The following is a 13751-nucleotide window of genomic DNA, read 5'->3' as shown; positions in this document are numbered from 1 at the left end:
TGAGGCCCGGTAACGTGCCAAAGCCTTCTGTTGAGCCGTGGGCCATTTTGGATCGCCGGGCAGTCCTGGCCGGGCCAGACCGTGTGCTAGGGCTGTGTTATCTTGCTGACTGATGAACTGGTCTGCGAGAATGAGGTCCTCATTTCCTGCCATGATCACCACCCTTTGGGCATGAACTTGATAAGTCAAGGGCCTATCAACAAGGAGATAAGAGAACTGTGTACCTTGAAAAGGCCTCCTGTAGAGACCGGCATAGCCCAACCTTCTAATAGGGCCGGTGGGAAGCATGGAGGCCCGGAGAGGACGAGGGGCTGACGCAGAGTCACCCAGCAAGTTGTCGGCAGGGCTGAGACTATAACGCAGGTTTCCCGATTCTCCACCCAGTTATCTCTGTTTCATGGTGAGAATATTGTCTGGACCAAATTAAGAGCCCCTCCCCTTATGTATTAACCACTGACAAAGAACTAGTGACCTGCAAAAAACTGAAGGGCTTTAAGGAAGCATCCCTGTCTCCCTGGGCTCAGCCTTTTACCGGTGTCACTGTTCACCGTGGGTCCTGTTAGAGATTTGCTGAGCATGAAACAAGTGGGTCTGCCTGCAATCGCCCATAACCGTTTGTGGTGGTCTTTCCCTGCCGCAAATAAGGGTATTAGTTGTTCAAGCACATTCAATGCTGGTTGCTTCATCTTTTCTCTGAAAGTGTGGGTTTACTCAGTAGGCAGGCCTGGTGGGTAGGACCTGAGCTTTTTCTCTAGAACTCTGGCTGGAGGCATCAACTGCCATTTCTGCTCCTAGGCTGTCACCTCCCGTGTGTAGTTCCTCCTGCCGCAGACCAGCTTCCTCCTAAGTGTCGTCACCAGAGGGAAGTTGATTGTCTCTGCAGTTGCCCTAATGGAGACCCTAGCAGGTGCAGAGCTGTGGGGAGATCAAAGCCACTCAGTGGGGTTGCCTAGGCAGGGACTGCCCCCCCATTCACAGTCCACCTCTCTGCACACAACGTTCCAAATTGCGACACCAGGAGCCTTTGTGCAGCATGTTTGCCTGGCGTTGTGGGCGTGTGGCTAATTCTGTACCACAGCTGCTCTGTCTGTTTCTTCGGGGGGTGAGGCCCTGGGACGGGGCGGTCGGGCACAAAGAGCCTCTGTGGCCTGTGAATGGAGCAGCTTCCTGGCGTGGCCGTGTGGGAGCAAAGCCTCTTGCTCAGTGTCTCGCCTCCAGAGCATCCAGTGAGGGGCTCGCAGTGGAGCCTCAGTCCTCCCACCTGAGCTCCCGCCTCACTCCCCAGGGCTCAGGTTGATCACATCCATCTGACTTGATGGCATTAGCCCAGAGAACTTTGAGACCCTACCGGACTCTCCACAGGACCATCTGCCCACCCGGCTGTCCTAGTAACCTGTCCTAGTAACCGCAGCCCCGTCTGTTGTCACCACCAGCTGTTCCCAAACATCTGGCTCCATGGCACGCCCTACATGTGTGGCCATGTGTTCTCAATGCTTTCATTGGGCTGCATTTCCTAGAATGTGGGTTTTCTCAAACCCCAGGAACAAAGCTCGCATGTTTCTGAGCTCCTGGGGTGCCCTCGCTGCCCCCGGGCCTTCTGTGTCGTCCCCACCCGATCGTCACAGACAGAAAACAGGAGTGTTGGCTGTACGCCCCTCCTCCCGTCATGCCCGAGCTGCAGGGTGCCAGCTCTATGTGCAGGTGGACCTCTGCTTCAGAGCTTTTCTGGTCCCTTGTGAAAAGAGTAGTTGGAGGGAAAACAAATGACTGATTATCCCAGGAAGGAAGGAAATTGAGGGCCCTGCGTCCTCTCCTCTAAACAGAAGAGGCAACCGAGCCCACTTGTTCATGTCCAAAGTCAGCTGCGCTTCTGCACGCAGACCAGTGTATGGTGGGGGGCCCTCTGGAGTTCTGTTTTCAGTCTCACTGCTGCCTGGAATGTCCAAGTGCCATAGCCCTTGGCCAGTGCTGGGCAGAGCCTTTGTCCTCATGGCTGATTCCTGGGTGGACCCTGTCTGTGGGTTCAGCCACAAGATCCGTTCTCAGTTCTAGCGGGAATGGAGGGGGCAGGGTGGGTAGGGGCTGGGTTGACACATAGTGCAGCCCCTCAATGTTGGCTGCTATTGGATCGAGGGGGGAAACTGGACAGTGAGGGTGGAGGCCACTTTGTAATGAGGACAGCAAAGATGAGAGAGGCTCAGAGAGCTGGCCTCCATGACCAAGTGGGTCTGCACTGGGGGGCATGAGACCCGCTCTGCTCCCAGCTCTGCCATTAGTTGTGTGTGAATCACGGTGCGCGGCCTCCTTCACCTGCCTTCTGGGCCGGTGGTGCGTTTTCCCAGGGAGAGGGGGTTTGGTTTTTCCAGATGCTTAGCTCCATCCCCCAACTGAACACTGTCATCTGGTTGGTCTCGATGGTGTCTCCCAGTTGTTGGGACTCTATCATTTCTCTTTTGGTAGGCAACAGGGATCTTAGAAGAAAACATAGCAGGAACATTTTAGAAAAAGAATGAGTAGCCACAGGTCAATATGGATTTGTCAGGACTGATCTGTCTATACCGTTGCCACCGGAAATTGCCCTCCTGATCTACTTGGAGCTCCCCTCCAGGCTGTGCTGGGTGCTATGCCAAGCCCATTAGCCACTCGGTGAGATGTAGACATCTGCCTGTCCCCATTTTACAGACTAAGACATGGAGGGAGAGGTTAAGAAATCTGTCCTTGTTGGGACTTAGACTCAGGACACGTGACTCCAGGGTCTCATTTGAACGTGGTCAAGTCAGACTTGGAGCCCTGAGTGTATTTTTGGTGCCTTGTGTGAAGGGTGTTGGGTGTTGATTAATTGGATTTCCCTTAACAGAAGACCTGAGTCTTGGAGAGGGCCCACAGGGGACATAAAAGTGGTCTTTAAGTTTTTGAGAGATTGTCACGTGAATGTCTCTAGAAGGTTCCAGGGAGGGAGTTATCTGTCTGTGATCTTCTAGCCCCCAAAAGATCTAGTTGGTTGGTTAAGGAGCACAGTGAGTTCTTCTCAAAGCTGGGAAAATTTAGGATTGAATATCTCAGAGAGTCCTTCAGGATAGAATAATTGGTGTTTCTACACAGTTTGTTCTTTGCAGCTGAACCCTTTTGTCTTTGTGCATCTCACGATGACAAACACATCTCTTATTGTCCTTGGATCCAAGTTTTGTAACTGGACTTCTGTCCGTGAAGCTTGCCACAGATCTTGCCCGATGCGTACGCTCATCGACAAGCAAAGCTGGCAGCCATCATGCCGTTGGGGGAGGACCCTCCCCGAAAGAGCAGAGATGGTTCCAATGCCCCCACACCTGTAGCAGGGTCGCTGGAGCAGGGCCGGAGAACGAGGGCTCCAGGGAGCGTTGTCACATCAGGCTGACAGGCCTCTGAGGCCGCAAATAAATTGCCACCGAGTTTGCATGCCAGGGAGAATTAGACTTCCTAACCCATTCGCATTTGCTGCTCTTTTCTTTAGACCTATTCAGGCCTGTTCTGTGTGGTCATCAATCCTTATAAGAACCTGCCCATCTACTCGGAAGAGATCGTGGATATGTACAAGGGCAAGAAGAGGCACGAGATGCCCCCTCACATCTACGCCATCACCGACACCGCCTACAGGAGTATGATGCAAGGTGAGTGGCCTTCCCTGTGGCTGTCTTCACCTGCAGCCTGGTCGATGCCTTCCTGGTCGGTGCCCGCTCGCTAGTCACAGCGATCCAGTGGCTGGATCCGTGCTAATGTGCACTGTGGGAAGTGACCGCGGGGGTCCATAAGCCATCGTGTGAGTCACCGCCAGAGGCTAGCAAAGGACTTGTTTAGAGACGCTTTCATTGTTTTCCCAGTTTCTCATTCTTGTCAAGAGCTCCTGCACCGGTCCTCTCATTTCTGGGCCCTTCTTCTACTAGTTACTCCCTTTCCTCCTTGGTTTTCACCTCTTTCTTGCTTCTCTACAGTCTGGAAACACGCTTGAGTTTTTCCCATTGGAAAAAAACAGACACAAAGTTTCCTGAATTCTGCACCCCACTCTAGCTTGTCTCTGCTCTCTCTGCCCTGTCACAGTGGAGCTTTCTAGAGGAAGTATCTGTGCATGTCTGCCCCCACTGCTTCTCCAGACTATCCCACAAAGGTCACCCTCACTTCCGTGTTGGCGAAATCCATTGTACTCATGAGTTGTTCATTTTACTTAATCTCTCCCCAGCATTGGACAATCTCAACCACTCCCTTTCGAAAGCCCTTCCTTCCCATGAGGTCTGGTTCCCCTAATCTCTGTCCTTCCCATCTACGCGGTTCTCTCCTGTTACTCCACCTCCCCCACACATCGGTGCTACTCAAGGTCTTGTCCGCTCACTCCAGTATTCTTCTGGGTGGTGGTCCCATCTACTCACATGGCTTTAGCATCACTTCCTTGCTGAGGCCCCACACACTGTCACCTGATCACTTGCTCCCAACTGCCGTTTCTCCATCCACTCTTTCATCTAAGCCTGGAACCTGGCTCATCTTATGTTCCCCTCTCTCTTTTTCCTCACCCCCTTTCCAAAGCCAGTCAGCACTTTCTATAGATTTTTCTCTCTTCATATTTCTGATCCTCTTATCCCCGTGGCCCCGCCTTACTTAGTTCAGGCTCCCACAATTTTTTGTCTGCATGATTGCTGCGGTCTCTTTACCTTTCCTCTTAATAGAGCCCTCCCTCTGTGTTTCCACCAGACGGTCATCTTTCTAGAAGGCAAATCTGATCAAATCCCTGTTCAAAATCTTGAAAAATCTTGAGAAGATGCCTCATTGCCCCAAAGACAACACTCAAACCCTCTAGCTGCCCATAGTGACCTTTGTAACTGGCCTCCTGCCTCCTCGCCTACGTCTCAGCTGCATGGAACTCCTTACGTCTCCTACTGGCCTTTCTGCTTCAAACCACGTACCTGCTCCATCTGCCTGCAATGCCTGGCATGTCCCTACTCTTTTAAAGTTAAAGACACAACTGAAGCAACACCACCCTTCAGGGAGGATCTCTGAGCTAGATTTGCATTGGAGCCCTGGTGATACTTTATTCAAATATTTGTTTTTCTCTCCTAGACATTAGCAGGGCTCACGTTGCCTTTATAGTCTCAGAACTTAGCCAGGCACCTGGCATATGGTGCCATTTCCTGTAATTTGGAGTCTAGCCTGACTTCCAGGCAGGGCTATATCCTCACATCTTCTATTGATAGTGGTTTTTCATGTCCTATTCCATGTGTATTCTTTCCTTTTGTAAACTTTATAATCAATCTAGGCAGTGATGGTAATGAATCTTGTTGTATTAACTACCTTGTCTCTGGTTTAGTGGTTTAAAATGGCAGCATGTGTGTCTGTCTTGTACCAGACATATAATGCTGTGGAGAAGGTGTTTCATCGCCAAGCTTGAAGTATGTAGGATGTACAAGTTCGGCCTAGCCTTTGGGTTATGTTCACGTCTATCAAAATTCCTTGAGGAAGCCAGCCAGCCTTCTAGTTGTAAAGTAGGAAGCCTTTTTCAAAGTGCTAACTCAAGAACTCTGGTGGAAGGACATTGTGTGAGATTCCAGAAGAGCCTGTCCTATCTCTGGCGGTTCTGAGTCAGTTTTCTCCTGACTCTCTTCATTGACCAGATGCAGTGTGTGCATCCTGGTGTCATGTTGAGCTCTGCTCTGCTGAATCAGGCCACGCTCCCAGCATTTGGGTGCTGGCCTCGAATGAGCGGGCTTCCTTCTCTCTTAGGCGAGCTGTTGTGAGAAGAATCAAGTAACGATGCCAAGCACGGCGCCAAGAGTTGTTAGAACTGGACTTCAAATTGAGGGGCAAACGTTGACTCTGTGGGTTGGAGGTAATCGGAAAGAAAAAAAAAAAAGGAATATGCAGAGGGCTAGAGCTTTCCTCTGTGTTGACCAGGAGGAGTTGGCCGTAACAGAATGGCCTTGGTAGCAACCGAGGAGCTGCCCTAAATTATGAGGGCAAATGAGTGGGTATTTTCATCTGTTGGAGACCAGGGGTAGGAAATTCATTTGCAGGCATGGCGGCCTAAGGGCCTGGTGCTTCTTTCTAAGTTCTGTGCAGGTGCTGGGTCCGTGTACTTTCTAATCCCCAGTCTGAGAGGTTTTCACTCGCCTTCAGCTTAATGTTGGACTTACGGCAGCTCTTTACCCCCCATGTTGACCGACTGAGGATATTTCCAACCCCCTCTCGTCGTACACAGTTGACCTGCAAAGCAGTTAGCAACAGCTGTCTTGTTCTTGGGGCGGGAGGAAGTTAATTAACAGAAGTTGCCCCTGTTGTGACAAGATGGTTCACTGGTAAAGAAAGTTCCTGATAGGAGCCCTTGGTTCTCCCCCTGGGCAGGTTTCAGCGGTGGGACCTCGGGGTCACAGGCTGTTAGGATGAGCTCCCCTCTTAGCACACGCGCCCCCGTGGCTTGGCGGCTGGGGGAGGGTGGACAGGTTTGTTCACTCAAATCTTAAAAGGTACAACCAGACAGTTCCTTTTCTGCTTTTTCTGTAAACAAGAAGTAGAAAAAGATTTCTTCCCTGAGCTGACTGGCTTATGACATACTAACATTCTGGCAAATAGGGAAGTTGGTGGCTTTAGGGACTTTTATGAAATGAGTTTTTGTCCCTTCTGAGGGACCTCCCTTTGTCTTTCATCCCTTAAATGCTCTGGTTTGTCCGTAAGTCCTGATTTATGCCTGTTGTCCTGGAGTTAGTATTACTAGTACCCTCTTTCAATTTCAGAACCATCCTGGTTTGGATGATAAATTACATGGTTACTCTATCTAGGTCAGGGTTTCTCAGATTTGACACTATTTACATTGCAGGTCAGATAATTCTCTCTTGGGGGACGAGGTACTTGTCCTTTATATTGTAGGATGTTTAGCAGCATCCTGGCCACTACCCACTACATGCCAGCCCACCCTCCCTCTCCACTTGGGACAACCAAAAATGTCCCCAGACATTGCTACCACATGTTCTCTGAGGGGCACAATTGCTCCCACTTGAGAAAAACTGGACTACATTGCAGATTGGTTTTACTCTGAGTGTTGACTCCCAATCCGTAGTGGCTTGCCTAGCCCTGTGTTGGTAAGGATCGCAGTGCCAAGGAATGCTGGGAGAGTGAGTGCTGTCTGCCATGCGCACAGGATGGGGCATGGCAGCAAAAGGTACCCTGGATTAGGCCATGGAGATAAGAGCTAGAAAGTGCTAGAATACCAAGAGTTCTAGTACATTATCCTGGCACTGGAGTCCCTGGCAATCCAGATGGGGAGACAGGACATTTGTTCGCAGAGATCTGTGGCCGTAGCTACCATGTTTCCCCGAAAATAAGACCTAGCCAGACCTGGTCTTATATTAGTCATACCTCAGTTTTCGAACGTCTCTGTTGACGAACATTTTGGTTTACGAACGCCGTAAACTTGTAAGTAAACGGTTCGGTTTTCAAGCACGCCTCAGAAGTCGAACATGTCACGTGGCTTCGCTGAGTGCATGATCCTGAGGCCTCGCTGTCGGCTGTTTTTGAACATTTCAGAACTCTTCGAACATTTCAGAACTTGAATGGTCTTCCGGAACAGATTACGTTTGAAAACCGAGGTACCACTGTATATTGTATAAGACCCAGTCTTATATTAAAATAAGACCAGGTCTTCTATTAATTTTTGTTCCAAAAGACACATTAGAGCTGATGGTCCAGCTCGGTCTTATTTTCGGGGAAACACAGTAGGTGACAAGACTCGTTGCCACCTACCCCTGGTGCCAACCCAACTGCAGCAGGTGTCTTGGGAGTTCAGAGGTGAAGGTGTGGCCACTGAGGCCTGGGCTGGCCTGAAAGGTACTGTGGTGGTCAGATCCTGTGGAAAGGCTGGCAAGTGTGTGTCAATAAGTGGTTACAGTGCAGCCCAGTTGTACCCGGCAGTTTTGTTTGTTGTTTTAATCCTCAGCTTTGGGTTTAATTAAAGTTGTGGTGACATAGTTGGTTCACCCTCCCAACCTTGGCTTTCCTGTTTGGTTAATTTGTTGTCATGGCCATTAATGGGTCTTCCTGTCTTGGGGATTGAACTGATTCTCAGGGTTCTGTAACGTGCTGAAGGCTTTGTATTGTCTGAGGCTGAGAGAGCATAAACTCTGTGGTTGTCCCTTGCTAGGTAGACATCAGCCCTAGTGGGGAACAGGGATTGTCCAGGGCCGGTACAAGGGGCTGCCTGTGGAATGTGGGGGAAGCAGCACATGGTCTGTAAAAGGTGTGACTGGGCTAGGAAGTGACGCTCCTGGCTTCCTGCGGGGCCAGGCCTTCTGGGTCTCCCTCTGGGGATGAGAAAGTGTATGTTCTTATAGAAATGGCCAGTTATAAAATTTGACTTGAGCCCACTTATCTCCCGAGTAAGAGCAAGAAAAAACACACTCTTCTGTGTTAATTAGTTAGAATGCCAGGTTTGGTTCACTTTCAGTGGCTTTCTGGTATTTTAATGAGCTCCCAGGCTTCTGGGGGAGTGGCAGCAGGGCCTGCTTTCCTTCCAGGCCTTAACGCACCCAAGAGCTATTTAACTCTTAGCTCTGTGCTAATCCTACCTCTGCTTCTCAGCGGAAGCTGCACCAGAAGTGGTTGTCCCCGCGCAGTTGCTCAAAGTGTCCCCGTGAGTGTCCCCATTCCTCTCCGTGGTTGCCTAACGCTTTTGGGTAAACAAGGAAGGGTAGAATTTTAGCACTATCTTCACATCTGAGTATGACCTTCTAATTCACAGGAAAAGGGACAGGCCCAGCAATGTTAATGGACTTGGCCCAAGGCCTGAAGAGAGCGCCTGGAACCAGGGTCTCCTGACCCGCCCTGGTGCCCATCCCCCACGGGTGCTGTTCTGTTGCCCCTCGTTTCTCTCCTGGTGTGTGGGGAGGAATTCTGTCTGGCCCGCTGGTTTGGAGGAGAAGAGGCCCTCCTTCCCCTCTCTCCACATTCTTCCTGCCCTGGTGCTCCCGTGGAGCTGTCTGCTTTCCAAGGTCTTTGCGAGGAAAAGTGCTGTGTTGGTGAGAGCCTGGGAAATGCTTCGAGGGTACAGTAAAGCATGACTTTGAACAGACTCACCCGCCAGGCGGCTGAGGAAGCCACAGATGTGATGAGTCCACTTAAGCAGGAATGTGCCAGCCAGGAGGCTCGGGCCCTGCCAGTGAGCCCGACCAGCCATCGGCTCACAAAGGCCCACTGTCTGCAGGGAGGTCTGAGCCGGGCTGTTCGCCCGTGTGCAGGGGAGGCCGCGTCGGCTCCCCCTGAGGGCTGTGCTCTGTGCCCGCACGTGGTACCCGTGGGAGCTGAGTACCTATTTGCTAGTCGTAACCCAGCCTGGAGGAGGGGTCAAGGGCCAGTCTGGAGAGTCAGGTAAATAAACTTCAGGAAGAGAGTGAGCGTCCAGGATACAGGGGCACCCCATGTAGCCTTGAGGGTGCTGGGTAGCGAGGGGCTTTGATAATGACATAGACTTCTGTGATAGGTCACTAAAAAGGGTCTTAGCTTTAGGGAGAAACTTGCCGTGTGAGCAGGAAGTGTGGTGTGGAGAAGAGAGCACGGGATTTGGGCTAGACTTGAACTGGAGTCTGGCTCTGTCACTTCCGATCGTGACCGCGGTCCGACAAGTCCACTTACTCTGACTGGGCTTTGTTTTCTCATCTGCCTCCTGGGCTTAATAAAACCTACTTGGCTGGGTTATAAGAATGAAACAAGGCGCCCAGCCTGTGTAAGTGCCCCTGAGAAGGTAGCAGGAGGAGTCCGACGATGCAGGTTCTGAATTGTCCCTGTCTGCAAATCACGTGTTCCTTCAGTCCACGCTCCCACTGCTCACGAAGGTGATAACCAGACGCTTCCTCCGGCGGCCTCTGCCTCCTCAGAGAGCGTCCTCCGAGAGAGTTCAGGCTCTGGGTAGCAGCACGCACAGGAAGTGACTTGTCAAAGCTGCCTTCCCTGCAGCGACCACGTAAGACACAGCGTGTGCCAGCAGACATGGTCTCCAACTTGTCTCATCTTGTCCACGGCCCCGGAGCAGGCAGGGGAGGCCTTTGGGTCGATGTGGCCTCGGTGGGGCTTTAGGAGAATGTCGTGCGTGCTCTGGAGATGATTGTTAGCATTACTGAACAGCGTCCTCTGTTGATAGACTGGTAGGGAAACAGAGACTCTGTGACAAGCAGCCCCAGACCCACCCGCCACACACCAGAGCCTGGATCAGGAGGCATTTTCCTAGGGCGGATCCTGGAGGCTGCTTTGTCGCCGCCCAGAAGGCAAGCCCAGCCCCCGGAATGAGGCTGCTTAATTATAATGTGGTCATGCTCGTCAGTCTCATTTCTATAAAATGGTTTTTCTAGAAGAGGAATTTGTGCTTAATGGATCCTTTTCAAGTATTCAGCTTTGGGCTTGTTTTTTTGGTTTTGTTTTTAATTCAACCCAACAGGCCCACTGTGCTTTTCTCTGGGCCGGCAGAAGTGGGAGATAAGAAAGAAGTGCCCTCTTAGGGCCCAAAACTTTGGGGGTGGTTGAAAACTTGGCCCATGTCTCTTGTTACTGCTCCCCCAAAACAAACAAAAACTCACCTGCGAAGTGTAATGGCTGAGCTGCTCTGGGCTTTCAACCTCCTGGACGCGTTCCTCGCGTGGCCTGGTGCACGCTGCTTACCGGCCCATGTTTCCTGTTCTCCCAAGTTCTGGCTCTGAGACTCCAGGGGGGTCGTGTTGTGTGCGGGATGTCAGGGCTGCGTTTGGAGAACAGGGTTGCTTTCCTCCCTCTGCCCGATTTCTGGAACTAGGCTATCAGGGGCGATAAAAAATAAGTCCCTAAAACTAAAGAGAGAAAAGAGAGCTGAAAGTTGCAGGGGTAAAAGTCAGGATTCTGGAAGTGGCTTCTGTAAAATTCTTCTAGTCTTGACCAAAGCTCTGGCCCAGTGTCCCCCTTTGTAATAAACTCTGAGGACTCAAGGTGTTCTTTTGACAAACGAGTAGTGCTGGTTGAGGCTTAGGCTGTCATTCCAACCGGGCTTCGTGACTCTTGATGAAGATCTTGTTTGTCAAGCCTGGTCGCAGATACAGTAGAGCAGAGGTCTAAGCTGAAAACCAAGGAAGGAAGCCATGTGTGCTCTGGGAGCAAATTATGGCTAAAAGCCGCCAAGACACCTTTTATTTCATTTCATTGCCCCTTCTCCAAGGCAACTGGAGCCCCTGGCTTCTTCAGGAAGCATCTTCATGTGCCATTATTGTTCACCTAGAGTGAAAGTTCCTGCTCTTCTCCAACAACTTTGACCCAACTCATCAAAGGGGCGTTTGCAAAACCCACTGTTCTGTTTGCAGGGCTCCAGCGGGAGCCAAGTTTGTCCTGAGCTTGCCTGGCTGTGTCCGTCTCCTTCCCTGTTATCTGGCCGGTTGTCCTCCCCTCCTGCCTTCCCCTTTCTCCCTGATTGAGAGCCCAGCCCTCTGCAGACCTGTGGTCCCAGCCATAGTCCTTTCTGTGTGGGACTCAGCCAGGGTGCCTGCTGTCTTGTCTTTTCCCCAAGGGGAATGTTGAAGAGCTGGGCAGAACTGACCTCAGGGTATCAGGTCCCTCCCCACGTCCTGGTGGCATTTGCTGTGGGCCATCAGCACTCACATGTAGGGTTTGAATTTCCCTCCACCCTGACAAACCTGTCAGAACTGCCTCAGCAGTATCCCCACACAGAGAACATTCTCGCTTCTCACCCCGCCCATGGGAAAGGTGGATAAACAACCAGCTGTGGTTTCTGGCAGGTTTGCCTGTGCCCTGGGAGCTCACCGGTGTGAGCTGCTGGATGCCTTTTGGCTGGGAGACATTGGGGCCTCGTTTGCCCTCCGACGTAATGAAAGCTAAGATCAGTCCCTTGGGCTTCTTTCTAATTATTAAGGGTGCCTGTTGGGGAGGGCTGCCCGTTCTCTGCCTCCTGTAACTGGGGCCTTGGGCTTCCTCAGCGGAGTTTAGACCACAGCCCTACCTGCAGGAGCGCGTGGGTGGAGGCGCTGGGCCAAGTCGGGCTGGCTTCTGGCTTGGATTGCGGCCGACTTGTGCCTCCTTGTGCCTTGGAGAGAACGTTACTGGTGACCATGTTGTGTGCTGGGGGGGCAGGCTGCCTGCCCGCAGCTTCGTGACACAGGCCCCCGAGGCCCAGCATCCACCTACAGCCTCTCCTAACACGGAGCATTATTTTGTACCTGCTTTTTCTCACCTCCCTGCTTTCCAAGTGCTTGTAACCCAAGCTTGTGAATTGGGCTGGCTTTGGAGAAAGGAGCAGGCAGCTTGTAAGGCCCCGTGTGACACTGTGGGTGTGGATGGCCTGTTCTGTGCGGCACTGAGGCAGCGCTGCAGGTGACACGGCGCCCTGCCCTGGAGGAGCGCTGTGCGGAAGCCCTCGGTATCCAGAGGTTTGTGTTCTTGGCCCAGCTTGTGTGACTTTGATCAAGTAATAGGGTTTCTCCTGACCTCTAGATACCGCTGGTTGAACCAGGCGCTCTCTAGAGCCTTCCTAGCCCCCAGGTTCTGAGCTCGGACCCGTAGGTCTCTCCGCATCTTATTCTTGGTTTTGGCCCAAGTGCACTGGTACTTTGGCCCATTGAGAGCCTGAAGCTGTCCACGAGAGGCCCGTGGGAGAAGTAACTCTAGGCCAGGAGTTTGCTGCCCGTCCCAGGCCACAAGGAGCAGGGGTTCCCACAGGGAGCCACACAGGCGTCTGCTCTGCCGTTGATGTGAAGACAGAGCCCATTGGTGGTGGAAAGTTTCAGGCCCGTTTGTCTTGGGTCATCCTGCCAGGCTCACCCCATGCAGGCATGGTACCCAACCTGAAACGGCCCTTTGCAGTCATTTTTCTCTTGTTCTCAAGAAACCTGGTTGACCTGAAGATGGGTCTTGGGGGCAGGGCGCCCTTCCCGACGTGTGCCCAGGGAGTGCAGCTCTGTCTGAACCTCAGGAGGCGTTATCTCAGCCAGCACTCCGATGAGTCAGTCCCGGGCCTGGCGGGCCACACGGCAGTTGGGGAGCCAGGCCCGATCTCTTCCTTCTGCACTTCCTGTCGGGGCTGATGTCACCACTCTGTGAGCCTCGTGGCCTTTTATGGACAAAGAATCGGCAGCTCTTCTCACAGAGGAAGTGAGTGATAAGGCCCCCAGCATAGGCTGCACCTGGGGTGAAATACCTGTGGTCAGGTGTTTCCTCCGCCCCCTGAGCTGGGGCCTCTGAGTGAGCTGGGAATGCCTGTCCTTTTGGACCTCTGCTTCAGCTCGGAAAGGCCTCGGGGCATCTGGGGTTTCAAATCACATCAGGAGAGGGAATGGCCTCTTCATTGAATATGGAACTGAAAACCTTTCTTGTTGTTCTGAGGAAGGTGAGCAGTGGAGAGCTGGTGGTGTGCGGAGGGCTCAGCGTTTCCAAGCACCTGTGCTGTGCCTGTTCGTCAGGCACGCCCTCCCTTCAGTCATGGGAGGGGCCCTGCCAGGGAGGCCTGCCCTCTATTCCCCAGAGGCCCAGGAGCCAGGCATCACGAGGGGGAGTGCAGAGTGAGGGCTGGAACCTCAGCTCGGGAGCAGGCAGCCCACGGCTCTGTCCCTTCATCTGCTCCAGACACGCGGACCAGTGGTTGTCCACGTGTGCTCTGAGGAACCCTGTCCCCACCACCTAAGCAGCTCTGGTTTTTGTCTCCTGCTTCATATTGGGGATTCGGGAAGATTTTATCTGAGGAAAGGCTGCTGTTTGTTTTAAAAGTGTTGAAA

General features: G+C 52.2%; 1 protein-coding gene across 1 annotated transcript in view; it reads left to right on the top strand.

Annotated features, from left to right (window-relative positions):
* The window catches only part of MYH9 (myosin heavy chain 9), an 89495-nt gene that overhangs the window by 31458 nt on the left and 44286 nt on the right, over positions 1 to 13751 (top strand). Inside the window, exon 3 of the mRNA XM_019713438.2 lies at positions 3491 to 3647. Within this exon, the coding sequence (XP_019568997.1) occupies positions 3491 to 3647 (157 nt within the window). The remainder of the gene's footprint in view (positions 1 to 3490; positions 3648 to 13751) is intronic.

This window comes from Rhinolophus sinicus, linkage group LG02 (genome assembly GCF_036562045.2).
Source record: "Rhinolophus sinicus isolate RSC01 linkage group LG02, ASM3656204v1, whole genome shotgun sequence".
NCBI classification, from domain to species: domain Eukaryota; kingdom Metazoa; phylum Chordata; class Mammalia; order Chiroptera; family Rhinolophidae; genus Rhinolophus; species Rhinolophus sinicus.
The sequence above is the reverse complement of the archived record's forward strand: the minus strand, read 5'-3'. Positions and strand labels throughout refer to the sequence as shown.